This window comes from Canis lupus, chromosome 1, assembly GCF_011100685.1.
Source record: "Canis lupus familiaris isolate Mischka breed German Shepherd chromosome 1, alternate assembly UU_Cfam_GSD_1.0, whole genome shotgun sequence".
Taxonomy (NCBI): Eukaryota; Metazoa; Chordata; class Mammalia; order Carnivora; family Canidae; genus Canis; species Canis lupus.
This window is the reverse complement of record NC_049222.1, coordinates 63,081,124-63,095,398: the sequence shown is the minus strand read 5'-3', so window position 1 is coordinate 63,095,398 and position 14,275 is coordinate 63,081,124. Positions and strand designations below refer to the sequence as shown.

Below are 14,275 nucleotides of genomic sequence, written 5' to 3'. Positions count from 1 at the left end.
ACTATATCTTTTCTAATAACCTAATATTTGTTGTGCCATTTTTCATAAGTGATTACAGTACATGTTGTATTGATATCTTCTGCTAGATATCAATGTGTCCTAAGTGGTAGAGTCATAAATTCATCAAAGTCTGCATTAATGTATCACATTCTTTCATGGTGTCTTATTTTCAAATCAATTTTCCTTGTTAGCATTAAGTGGAATGTGAGCTAATGCCTTCATACCATGAAATGGCTAAAGGTCTAATACAAATTCAGAGAAAGTCATTAAACTAGGCTCAGTTAAGTGAATATGAGGCCAGGAAATTGATATGTGTTAAAAGCAAGAACAAAAGTGAGGCAAAGTTGTGTTTCAAAATTAGTAGCCAATCATGAGGCCAGTGGGGTGTCCTAATAGCAGTTATTTGGGGTTCATATGGAATTAGATTTCAGATACTGAAACTTAGGGAATTCTTGATTATGAAAGACAATCTGGAGACAGAGTTAAGTAAGAAGGAAAGATTTAAATACTAGTAACTGAGCCCTGCACAGATTCTGAATCACTTGGAGCCTGGATATTAGGGTAGAAATACAAGCACACATAGTTTGGAGTCCAATCAGATCAAATGGAAGTGAGCAAAGATGCTGAATTGAGATTGAACTATCACTTAGTGAACTCATTGGGATCTTCAGCCAAGAATGGTCCCTGAGTTTAGAGTAAAGCCAATATTTTGGTTGGGGTTAAGTAGACTTGACTGGTAGATTTACAGTGGAATGAAAGAGGAGAACTAAACTTTTAATGAAAATAAACTGCTGGCTCCAACTACTCTGCTTCTAGTTAGTCTTAGATATCACACTTCAATTCTTAACTTAAATATGATTCTGCAGGGACGCCTGGGTGACTCAGCAGTTGAGCATCTGCCTTTGGCTCAGGGCGTGATCCTGGGGTCCTGGGATCCCCGCAGGGAGCCTGATTCTCCCTCTGCCTATGTCTCTGCCTCTTTCTGTGTCTCTCATGAATAAATAAAGAAAATCTTTAAATAAATAAATAAATAAATAAATAAATAAATAATAACTGACTGACTGACTTTGCATATTAAATCTGCCTGCAACTACAGTATGAACAGAAACAAGTGTTCTTTCCAAGGCTGTCATAAATATTTTGAAATTCTGGAACTGCTTTACCACTTCAACAAGTTACAAGCAAAAAAAAAAAAAAAAAAAAAAGACTTCTCTCATTTGTCAAGTAGTTTTCCTGTCCGCTACCCTCTCACTGACAACCGATCATACATGAAAATACATGTGGTTTCATCATGCATTTAGTAGCCAGACCCTAATCTCCACAATACTTAGCATATTTTGCAAGATTCAACTTCTAGTCTTTCAAAACTAAGTAGAATAAGAAAGTTATTTAAGAATTATTTTTGGTTTCAAAACATTATAAATTGTTCTTCTACATTGAGGTTTGAACTAGGGATTATATAGCAACGTTAAGTGGAAATTACTGATTTTGTGCTTGCTTTAAAATTTTCACAGTTAAAAGAACTTAATATTTTAAATTAATTTCAGTGTGCCAACTTATATATCTAGTATGAATTGTTTGATCTTAAGCCTACTATTAAGTCATATTTTCAGGGGATATATAGTATTTAATTTTCAATATATCATACTAATGATATATTGAAATTTAATTTAAATTTGTTTTGCAGCATTCAAATCATGTCCACTTTCATTTAACATCTATTTATGGTTCACATACTAGAAACATAGTTAAGGGAAAATGTAGATGTCAGTATTGTTTTTGAGCAATTAAAAATACTGAAAAATAGGAATCTAAGTTGTTTGGGCCTCAATTTTTGGTATCACCTAAAAGTTTTCTATGTAATTATAGTACATGGTTCAAAGCCAACAGGGTGAAGAGATAAATACAGATAAATTTCCATAGGAGTTTAAAATTTTTTCTTACCTGGGGAAAAGTAAAGTCACATTACTATATAAGGTGACTTTGGAGCTAAGTTTTAAATAGCAGAATTTTGTTATGTAATCATTAGTTGGAAGGGTATCTTGAGAACAAGGCAAAGTGGTGGGAAATGGTAGGATGTATATGAGGAACAGCAAGGGTCTCAGGAACATGGTATGAATTAATACAACCAGGGCTAATAATGTTGTAAAATGGACTGATTTAAGAATTGGACACTACTCCATGGGCATTAGGGAATTAATGAAAATTTTAAGTATAGGAATAACACTCAGACATTTGCTTTAGGAAGAGACAGTGTAGTTATGATGTAATAATGTAGATGACATGTAGTAGGACCTGGTATTAATTATGAGGTTGCAAAGGAGGGATATTAATAGAATTTGACAACTTACCAGCTTTGGGAGGGAAAAAAAGAAATGACTTAATGACAATAGTAAGTTTTCAGACTGGGTGCTACAAGAATATTGTTGATATCATTATAAAAATTAAGAAGGAATGTGAGAAGTAGTTTGGGGAGGGAAGACAAGATTTATTTTAGATATATTTAAATTAAAGTGCTAGTAGCATATGCAAGTGACATCACATAGGTGGCTCTAAATGTAAAACTAGAGCTCCAGACAATGGCAAGACTGCAGATATATAGGTGGGTTAATGGTGGAAACAGTAAAAGTCTGTGAGCTTGTCATGAAGAGATGGCCTAGAGAAAGAACAGAGCTGGGGTGGAATGCTAGGGAACATGTACATTTGGAGGAAGGAGGGCAAGGAAAGTCAAAGAAAAAAAAGGAAAAAGTGAATAGAAAGATTAAAAGAAAAATAGATGTAATTATTTATAATGTGATAGTAACCATAGACAAGAAACCATTCCAGTGACAAGGTAGAGGTCATCATGTCATTTGGCAAGTGGATAATTATTCATGATTTTTAAAAGAGAATTCTCAGGGTGGCTCAGGTCATGATCCCAGGATCCTGGGATCAAGTCCCACATCAGGCTCCCTGCTCAATGGGGAGCCTACTTCTCCCTTTCTGCTGCTCCCCTTGCTTGTTCTCTCTCACTCTTCTCTCTCTGTCAAAGAAATCAATAAAAAAAATCTTTTTAAAAAATCAAAAGATAAAAGAATTTTCAGGGAATGGCACATTTGAAAGCCTTTATGCCAAATTGATTGAAGGAAGAGGAAGTGAAAGATAACAGGCAATTATGATGAAGAAAATGGCTCGAGGGATCCCTGGGTGGCGCAGCGGTTTGGCGCCTGCCTTTGGCCCAGGGCGCAATCCTGGAGACCCGGGATCGAATCCCACATCGGGCTCCCGGTGCATGGAGCCTGCTTCTCCCTCTGCCTGTGTCTCTGTGCCTCTCTCTCTCTGTGACTATCATAAATAAATTAAAAAATTTAAAAAAATTTTAAAAAAAAATGGCTCGAAATAAAAGGAGAAGAAGGTTAGTAGCTCGATTTTGTTGTTTAATCTAAAGCCATCTCCCTTTTGATCTCACAGGTAAAGTATTTATCCTTCTTTTCAAGACCAACTTCTCCAGTTGTATCCTTTTTAACCAAGCATCCATGCTGTTTTGTAGTATCATCCTCTTTCTTATCGATTTTATTCCTCATTTTGGAAATATTCTCAACTTCAAAACTCCTTTTTCTTGATTACTATTCCTCTCTCTACCATTTTCTCCCCACATTTGATCAGTTTTCTGGATACTGAAGCACTAGTACTGCTTCACATCTCCCCCAAGGATGAGCCTTCTGTCTCTACTGTGCCACTGATGCTCTGGATAATGCTGATGATGTTATCAGTGCTAAACCGAAGGAACCATTTCAGTACTCATATTACTAGGTTTCTCAGTTGTTTTTTTTTACCACTTTGTCTCTTCCCTAAGCTTCTCTTTTGTTGGCCTATCATGACGACATAGTCTCCTGGTTCTGCCCAATATTATTTGACCTTTTATTTCTGACTTGTGTTTGTGGTTTTTTTTCTTTACTGACTCTTAAATTATTGATGTTCCCAGATTCCATTATTAATACTCTAAACTTTTCATTTTATATTGTCTCTTTGTGAAATACATCAACTTGAAAGCAGGAGGATGGTCTTATGAATATACTGATTAGTTAGCATCATCTAAGAATTGGTGAGAAACCTCTATTTCCTGTCTCTCCACCATAATACATATCCAAGGACCCTTATATCCAAGATGTAAGACTGTTTCTTCTAAGATTAATGATTTATCCCATTGTTTTAGTCATTGACATCCCCAGGCTGTACCTTTAAAATCTGAATAACCCTTGGGCAGATATCATTGCATTCTTATTTTCTTGGAAATAATAGTTTATCATACTAAGGCTGTAGGTCTACATCCCAGAAATAATGTATAAATATCATGTGGGGGACATTTCAAACTGTAAATACTTTCCTAACACTCCTCATTTCTTTACCAGGATTCTAGCATACCCCCATCTCCAAGTAAGCCTCACGGCTTAGGTAAAAGCCTACTGCTAATGGGAACACATCAGGGCCTTCAAGAGTGATGAGGGTCAAGAAAAGAGATTACATTGTATTGGAGAATTAAGTCCCTAAAGAAAATTGAGGAGAAGAGTAATGAAATAAAAGCCTGAAACTACAGAAATCAACTTCTCTTTCACAGTTTAGCTCAAGACTATCTCTAATCCAAGCATTACTTTCAAAGAGTGTTAGTTACTTTGTTTCCTTTATATTAGTTGGAATCTCTGAAGAAGTACAATATAAATTTACTTTCCCTTTCTAAAGTAAACCTTTCCAAATGTAGAGAAAAGAGAATTTCTCTTAGCACCAAAGGAGATTTCAAGTACTCTGTAGCATAGAAAGAGAAATTGAAAGAGGTCTTCTTTTGTCCAGGTAGTTAGAAAATCCACTTAATTACATGAGCTATTTATTTCTAAACTTTACTCCCTATAGAATTAGGCTTGATGAATTTTACATCAGAAGTAGAAATGAAAGGATCTATCATTTCATGCAAAATGTGTTCTTTTCTGTACAGATAATCAGTATTTTCAGTGACCTTTTCTGAGTAACAGCAACAAAAAACAGTGCTTTAGGGGACTATCCTTCTCTATTTAATATGAATGCAGAACCCATCGTTGAAAAGAAAACTTGGTCTTTGTATGTAAGTTACATTCAAATTATTTATTGTGAGGTATTTACCTTTCAGAAGATCAAGATAAAATAAACTGGAAAGTACATATTTGCTATACCATATGTATAATAAGTCGTCTGGATGAAATAACTATGAATAAGACTTTATACCCATGGGTTTTATTATAATTACAAATTATCAGTGTTTCATTTCCATTAATGTACCACACATCTTACTAGCTCCTTTATGTAAAGTGTGTGTAGTAAAGTTTGACTCTAGTTGGAATTCAAGTCCTTCTCTAATTGGCCTCATTCTATTTTAAATTATTCCATATCTCCTCTATGGGAATACTCTCCTTCAGCTAAACTTGTTCACTTTTCTCTAGGCATACTTAAGACTTTCTTGTTCCTTTGTCTTTCTTCACATCTTATTGACTACACCTAAAATTAATCCTATTCTGGAAAATCACTAACACCAAAGCTTACTCATTTTCCTTCTCAAATAATATTGACACATATTATTTGTGAACTAATACACTTAATTACTAAGCAAAAATATATTAATCATCTATGTTAGAAACAATGCCAGATACTGAGATACTGTAATAAATGTAAGCAATACATGTTTAAATATCCCATGTAGCAAAGAAAAAAAATGACAGTAAAATTTGGAAATATGTTGATCTACATATGATGAAAACATTACATTGAATCTTGGGGTGCAACTAAACAATGCTTGCATAAAGTTTATGCTCTTTAAAATTATTCATTAGAGGGGATTCCTGGGTGGCTCAGTGGTTTAGCGCCTGCCTTCGGCCCAGGGCGTGATCCTGGGGTCCCGGGATCGGGTCCCACGTCGGGCTCCCTACAAGGAACCTGCTTCTCCCTCAGCCTGTGTCTCTGCCTCTCTCTCTCTCTTTCCCCCTCCCCCATGTCTCTCATGAATAAATAAATAAAATCTTTAAAAAAATAAAATTATTCATTAGAGAAGAAGAAAGGCTGAAAATTGAATATCTATAAAGCCAATATTTTTTAACACAGATAATTAAACCCAAAGAAAGTAGAAGGAAGAGAAATAAAAATGTAATAATAAAAGCTAATGAAGTAATAAATTAAATTGTACAATAGGGAAAGAAAAGAAGTCAAAATTAGATTCTCCAGAAAACCTAATAAAATTCATAGGCTCTTATGAAAACTTATTAAGAAAAAAGAGAGAAGGCACAAAACATCAATATCAGAAAATTAAAGGGAGGCATCATTACAGATCCTACAGACAAAAATAGAAACATTTTCCAATAAATCTGAAAATTTTAATGAAATTCATATTTTGAATCTATAACTATAATACTTCCCCAAAGAAAATTCTAGCCAGATGGCTTTACTGGTGAATTCTTTCAAACACTTAAGGAAAAATTAGTACTAATCTTACCCTCTACCCTAACAATAGAAAAAGAGGAAGCATTCACTTATTTTACGGAGGTAGAATAACCTTGCTGCAAAACCTAATAAGAACTAAACAAGAAAGGAAACATATAAGCTAACTTCTTTTGTGAAGATAGAGGCATAGACCAAACAAAATATTAGCAGATCATGTCTGGTAATATGCATGAAAGATAAAATGTAATGAGGTTGGTTTTATTTGAGGAATGTAATTTGATAAAAAGACATTGCAATCAACCAGAATAATAGAATAAAAGGAAATTACATTCATCATAGTAGATCCGTTTGATATAATTCATCACTAGAGTAGAAAGAAACTTCCTTAATCTGGTAAGATATATAAAAACCATTAGTAAATATCATACTCAACAGAGAAAAATGGGGAGATTTCCATCTGAGAATTAGAATGACACAAGAATGTCTGTTATTACCACTTCTGTTATCCATTGTACTAGAAATTTTAGTCAGTGCAATAAGGTGAGAGAAATAAATAATACATATAAAAATAGAAAAGAAATAAATCATTAGTTACAGATGAAATTATTAATTACTTGAAACATTCCAAAGGATTTACAGATGAACTATTATAACTAATGAGTAAATTTAGCAAGTTTTCTGTAAAAAAGTTGTGCTACCCTCTCCTCCTTTCTCTGGTTCATGAAATTGTTTTGTTTTATTTTGTTTTTTAATAGATCATGGCCGATTATGATGTAGACAAATTTGATTGCTTTGATGATTTCTTCAGAATATTATTCAATATGTTTTATATCTTGTATTTGATTAAATTGAAAGCTGAATCTTTGGCTCAACTGGATTCCAGTTGCATGCTTTGGCAAGAATACTTCAGAAGGCAATTTTATATATATATAAAATTGCCCTCTGAAGTACACACACACACACACACACACATAGTCTGAATGAATGGTTCTAGGTTTCATCTGTGATTAAATTGGTAACAATCACATTGCTCCATTTCAAAGTTGCATTTTTCCCCTTGCAACTCTGTGGGAAGATACTTGGGTGTGATGGCAATATTCAGCTCCCCATCCATCCTGCTAGTGTCCTCTGAAGATCCTTGCTTGAGTCAGTTATTTCAGTGGGGTATATTGATTTTGTATGAATAATTTTTAGTTTTGATGTATAAAACTAACAGTGAATGCTCCACTGAGAGCAATAAATCTTAGAGAAAGCATAGTTCATATTAAACAGCACCTAAATGATAATTTTATTCTTTTTTTTTTTTTTGGTTACTTGTTATGTGGGAAGACTTTAATATTTAAATGAATCTCAATCATGACCACACTGTTCTTTCAGTTGATTAAGCTAAGTTAAGCATGAATTTAAAAGAATATGTAGTTGACGTTTCAAGACACTGAATGTAACTCCAGCAATAACCTGAATTGTGAGTCAATTAATCATAATCTACTGTCAAGTAGAATTCTTAGTAGAGCTTGTTTATCAAAGCAGAATATAAAAGAAGGTAGAAAAGAGTATGGAAAACTAGTCAGAAGAAGGCAAGGAAATATTTCTTTTTTCTCTAATTCTCTAACATTAGATTTAAAATATGTTTCAGTTGGTTTATAGAGAAATGAGAAATGTTGAAAAGCTTAAAAATAGCTTGTTTAGAAGAAAGAGCTGGCAATGAATGAGTTACAAAATGCTTTTTTGAGCAGAAGCAGCATTTCCACCTGCAACTTTTATTTAAACCTTATCTCTGCTTTACAGCTGTACCTGGAAAGAAGGAAGAGAAAACAACCAAGACAGTGGAGCAAGGTAAAAAAAAATGAAGGAGGTTGACATTATCTTCTTTAGAAAGACAACAACATGAGGAGGAAAGCACTGGATTCAGACAGGAGGAAGACAATAACTGTTAAATCTATTGCTCTCTATCACTGTCCTTGCATGTTTTTCTGTGCCAGGGAGAATGTGAGGCAGCAATCTTGGTTTTTATTCTTTTGTATAACTAAACTTTGAGTATAAGTTCAGAACAGGAAAACTCCACAGACTTCTTAATTAAATCAGGGAAAATGCTGAAGATTATTGAGAATGAGGAAATTATCTGGGGCAACTGGTAGACATTTTTGTTTGATTTGTGGTTTTTATCACCACTTGACTGATCAAAATTTAAAGAATAGAGATGACATAAATCTATTTATGCAAAAACAACTTCTAATGCTTAAAAAATAATATGTAAAACTTAAAGGAAAAAAACACCAAAAGTAAATTGAAATTAAGTTATGACTTCAGCAAGTGATTCTCCCAAGAGGTCTGAAATCTCAGTATTAAAAATCAGAATGTTATAAGTAATGCATTTTATTTTATTTTATAGAGTTATATCATAAATACATCACTCTAGAGTATGCTTGAGAAAAATGCAAGAGTACAATAGAATTAAAACATTTAAAGTGTTGTTGGACTTTCTATTAGAGCTCAGAGTGCTAATAATTGTAATTATGGTTCCCCCACTCTTTGGCTATTCATCTATTATAATGCTTATTACTTATTGTAATAAAATCAGAACTAGTAATAAATTTGTCAAGAATGAAGTCAAAATAGTTTTTCCTTTTAAATTTGGGAGCAATTAAATTCCTAATATCAAAGATTTATTTTTGATATAAATATATCAAGAAAATCCTTTAATTTATCACATTTCAGATAAGTTAATTAAGATAAAGCATTCAATTAAGTTAAATGATTGGTTAAAGATTTATTTCTTTGGGCTTTTCAAAATAAAATCAGATTGCAATTACAGTGAAAAACTTTTCAAATTAATTTTGGCTTCTGAGGGCTATGTGAGGTTTTATGATTCAATAGAATGTTTCTATCAACTTTAGATGTAGATATTTCCATCTCGGAAATATAAAGTAGAGGAATAGGAGTACTACATCCCGATTTTAACTTGTTCACTTAGGCAAGGCCCTGAGCCTAAATTTCTTCAGAAAAAAATATAATAAAAAGGTGTTAATTTTATCTGACCTGCCTATTCAACAAGATGTAGAGCTTAAATGAGAAAACCTGGGAAAGGATATGAAGAATGATAAATTCCTAGATAATTGCATAGTCCTTACTTAAGCATATTTCCTTATCAAATCAACTTTATTATAGGTGAGATAAACTATCAAATCACTTTGATTTCACTAAGCTTCACAGTTTTTCCCTTCTATATAAAGGTGTGGATGGCTCATCTTTGGCATTTGTAGATTTGCTTTTATAGCCACAACATATTAAGAGAAGATTGACCAGAATGTAAAAAGCCAAATAAGAGATAAGTAAGAGAGAAGTAATTTAAACACAACTTGTTTATTTCTTCTTACCTGCATGTTGGTGTCATTTCCATTAATTCTAGAATGTTTACTCAAGTGGGTGGGAGACTAGAAATGGTTCTTAGAGTTAAGAAATTACTTCTTCAGATAATTTTATAATTCGTATTTTTTAAATATCTTTTATCATATACAAGCTTAGGCTCTTAGCTTATGTTTAATGAGGTTCTTTGAATGGTTCTTTTTATATTGACTTAGTAAATAATTTCACTTTTAAATATTGTAAAGCAAAGGCCTATTTTTCAACTATAAATATCATAAGGAATAAAGTATTTGGATAAATTGCATATTTTGAGATGATATATGTATGATTAATAGTTGATATGAAAAATATATTTTGTGATAAAAAATCAGACGTTAGTGTGAAAATGACATTTTACATATTTCATCAGAGTATTCTAAAATTTATTCATAAGAAGAGGTTTTAAATCTATTATGTACCTCTCTTCTTCACGCAGTTTAATTATCTTCAGAAGTATAAATAATCTAAAGCTAGTTTATGATGCATCAAAGTACAATTAAATAGTTTTTAAGGAGTCATTTTCATTCATTTAAATTTCCACTCATGAACTTGTACTAGGGAGAGAATATGATTTTCAAAATTCCTACTAGATTTTAAAATGTGCTTGATGACCTATATAAAATAGTGTATATTGAACCTCTGGACTTAATCTGAATTATAATTGTACTTAGGAAACATTGATTAAACTATACACTGTAGGAAATTCATATAGTGAAAGGTGGAATGAATTATATGTTAACGTAATTTAGTAAACTAGGCCTCATATCATGTTGGAAGTAGAAATTTAGTTAATCTAACTTCTGCAAAAGTCCAAAAATGTAACCCTATTTTATCTCTAACTCATGATGTTTTTCAGTTATTCTTTTTGTGAAGGTCTTAAATCGGCTGGACTAGAATTTTGAGTATTAAATATTTTATAAATAATTTCTCCACTTTAGAGGTGCACACAAGCGTGTGTACACACACACACACACACGCACACCATTAACTATCCCTCCTTGTTTAGAAAGCAATTACCTAGAAGCATCAAGAGATACAAATGCTTAACACAATAGGTTTTGCTATCCTATAGCTGAGGTAAGCCAAAGATAAAACATGACAACACTTACTAGGTGCTGTGTTCTTCCACAGGAGGAGTCATCTTTAGATATTTGTATATGACATCTAGAAAGAGTGCATGATGTTTCACCAAGCTTAATTTATTCATTTATGGATATTTAATTTTTATAGGTAGTGTACATTTTCCTCCTTGTTACTCACTTTTGAAATTGACCTGCCTCTTAAATCCCATGTACTTCTCTGTTTTTCAATATCGCTTTCTTTCAGAAGAAAACATTTGGTAATATTTCATTGTTAGCCAGATGAGCAAAAGAGTCACTCTAAAGAAGCAACCAATGGCTTGCTATTTACTTGGGCAGGGAAGGATACCAGTCAAGACAATTAACTTTAAAAGGTCTGAATTGTATGTTGGAGCCCCAGCATCTCCCTGTTTTTAATTTTCTTCCTTCAAGTGACTTAAAATCCAACAGTGAAAAGGTAAAGAAAATAGTTACAAATTAAATCACTTGCAAATTATCTTTTCCTTTTCTTTCAGTTACACCTATGCATGAGTTTGCTTAAGATCTTAACAGTCTGGTCTAGAAACTTGTAACAGGGCTGGCATACAGTATGTGTTCAACAACTATCTGTGGGTTGAATGAAAACAGAGGAGTTAGTGAAGAAAGGACTGTTAGATGACCCAGATTTCAATGAACTTTGTCTCTAAATACTGTGCAATTAAGAGAATATTTTAGTTAATCAAAATATGATTTCCAGTAGTAAAGGTTGCCATATTTCAGAAACCAGGACATATGCGATTAAATTCTTCAGTTTTAAAGTGGGACTAGTAGAAAAAAATATTTAAATATGCATTATTCGTTAATGGCACCATATTGTTAGGATCTTTGTAGATGGTGTTCTTACATAAACAAAATTGCGTGTGGTGAACAGTCATCACATGGATAAACATATTGAAAAATTAAATTTCAGTCAATTCTATTGAATTTTTTAAAAACTTAAAATGGAAGAGAAAGTTAAGCAATTACCCAATTAAGCCAATATATGAGTCTAAGTATAGAAACATTAGGTCCATCCTTGCTTTTCTTATTTTTACAGCTGTGAAGCAGAATTAGATGATCTCTTACTCCTTCTAAAAGTAAAAATTGTGTATTTCACAAAGTTTTTAAGCAGTGTGTTCCTTGCATCAGGATATAGAGGCTCTTCTTAAATCAGATGTACTAGAATACATCTGAGCACAGTTAGTAATCATTTTATTCAGGATAAAACGAGCATGTGGATCATAAATGTTTCAAATATAGTTCATTTCCTGTAATAAAAAAATTCTATCTTGCCTTAAATTATGAAATGTTTCTAAATTCAGAAGCATGCTAATTTGTGTTCTCCCTGAAGAGTTTTCTGTCTTTCTTTGCCTTTGATTCTATTTTGTAAACAACAGTACCCTACCTGATTGTATTAGTGTTTTAAGTTGTCCTGCCAGGAGGGAAACCCAAATGCTATTTATTATAAGCTTTGTATTTGTCATTGTCCTCCCTCACCTTTTCAGATTCTTCTATTCTTTGTACATGCACGGGCCTATTCAGAATATGTGATGTGTACTTATTATAGATTGATCTCATACTTTCAAGTGAATGTTAATACCTAAGAGTAATGATTTCCCTTAGAGAAACTTATTTATTTAAATAATTAATGTTTATATTTCATGGTATGTCGACATTATTTGAAAAAGAAACAATTTTACATCTCAGATCACTGGAGTAAAATTGGAAGTTTAGTTAATACAAATTGTGTTTAACTATTTGCTTAATATGTGATTATAAAATAACCTATTTGCACATGTGGACTAAGTCATGCTGTTGACCCTCAATAAATGTTAAATGATAACAATACTATTGATTCCTGTGAATTCCAAACTTTCTGACAACGGTTTGTGCTTTGATTGTTTAATATTTATTGAGCGCCCACAACAGGCTAGGCGCTGGGGGGTGGGTGTGAGGAGTATGAAGTGGGCTTCAGAGAGAAGATGGCTTACATGCGGAGCTTATACAAAATGTGAAAATGAGTGTACTCTGCATATTCATGTATTTTATAGATTTTCAAGAGAACCTTTAGCAATTCACTGTCTCACTTGCTCCCATAGCACATCTCACTTCTTACTTTTACTTAATACTTTTAGAATGTTCTCACAATGATTTTATCTTATGTATAGGAAATTCCTTTCTAGTTTCCTTCTCACTATGTTCTTCGCCACACCCCTCATCTTTTAATAACCAGACAGATCTAAATCCCACCTATACAGCAGAACAACACTTAGAAGAAATTTGTATTGTTACATTGATCTGCAGGGTGCCACAATCTGCCACGCAACATTTGGTTCATGTAATTCACATTTATTGATAGGGATGCCATTCAATGCTAATGAGAGTTTTAGCCCAATAAAAGAGCCGTGTGTGCCAATGCTGTCAACGAGATCTGGAGGTGATGTCATGAGACCCATTCATGCAGTACCTTGCTCTCGAAAGTTAAAGGTTCTTTGTTATTAATGACCCATTTTCTCTAATAATCTAATGTGTGAGTTGATCACTCTTATTTTATGCAGGATATACTAGAATCAAGTACAGGTCACACAGGACATAATTGTGTTGCCCCAAATTTTGCTTCCATGCAAATATTCTGCTTTCCGTTATCATGAAAATGAATAATTCCTCTGCGTGTTTGGCCTCTGTGACCAATTTTCCTCCTTCCTTTTCTTAGACATCCGGGGCATTTTATGGAGAAGCACACTAAAACTACAAGATTGCCCCAGGAATCTCCCCTTATACTTCATACTGGATCACTACTTTTTTTTTTTTTTTTTTTTGGATCACCGCTCTTAACACCAAGTAACCTTATTGACCATAGATCAGAGAAACTGGTAGGTAGATGGGTTGAATTACCTGAAAAGACTCCATACCCAGGAGCTATGTATCACTCCTCCTCTGCCTGCATTCTGACCCCTTCATGATCTATCAAAGTTGTTTCTTAATGGGAACGTTATGTCTTTTAGGTTCTTAAAAGTAACACACTGTTCACAACAAATATGTGCTCTTGCTTCACTTATACTTTAATTCTCAAACTTTGTCTTGATTTAGAGTCCAAAAATCTCCATGTCAAAATAATACAATGCAGTTATGAACAATTTCTTAAAGTCCAGTCAAATCTAATTGTAAATATAAAGTTGTCATACCATCTCTGAATTTAAGGGCAATGGACTTCACATTTCTTTTGCCAATACTTAATATAAGTTCATAATTTTAATGAAAGTATGTATTCTTGATATCATCTATGTCTTAACCTTAGGTTGATAGTTTTTTTAAGATATCCTTAAATATGA

The 14,275-nt window shown here is 33.0% G+C and overlaps 1 protein-coding gene across 1 annotated transcript in view; it reads left to right on the top strand.

Annotated features, from left to right (window-relative positions):
* Positions 1 to 14,275, top strand: part of TRDN (triadin) — a 360,587-nt gene that overhangs the window by 242,034 nt on the left and 104,278 nt on the right. Inside the window, exon 21 of the mRNA NM_001389217.1 lies at positions 8,230 to 8,277. Coding sequence (NP_001376146.1) covers positions 8,230 to 8,277 — 48 coding nt within the window. The remainder of the gene's footprint in view (positions 1 to 8,229; positions 8,278 to 14,275) is intronic.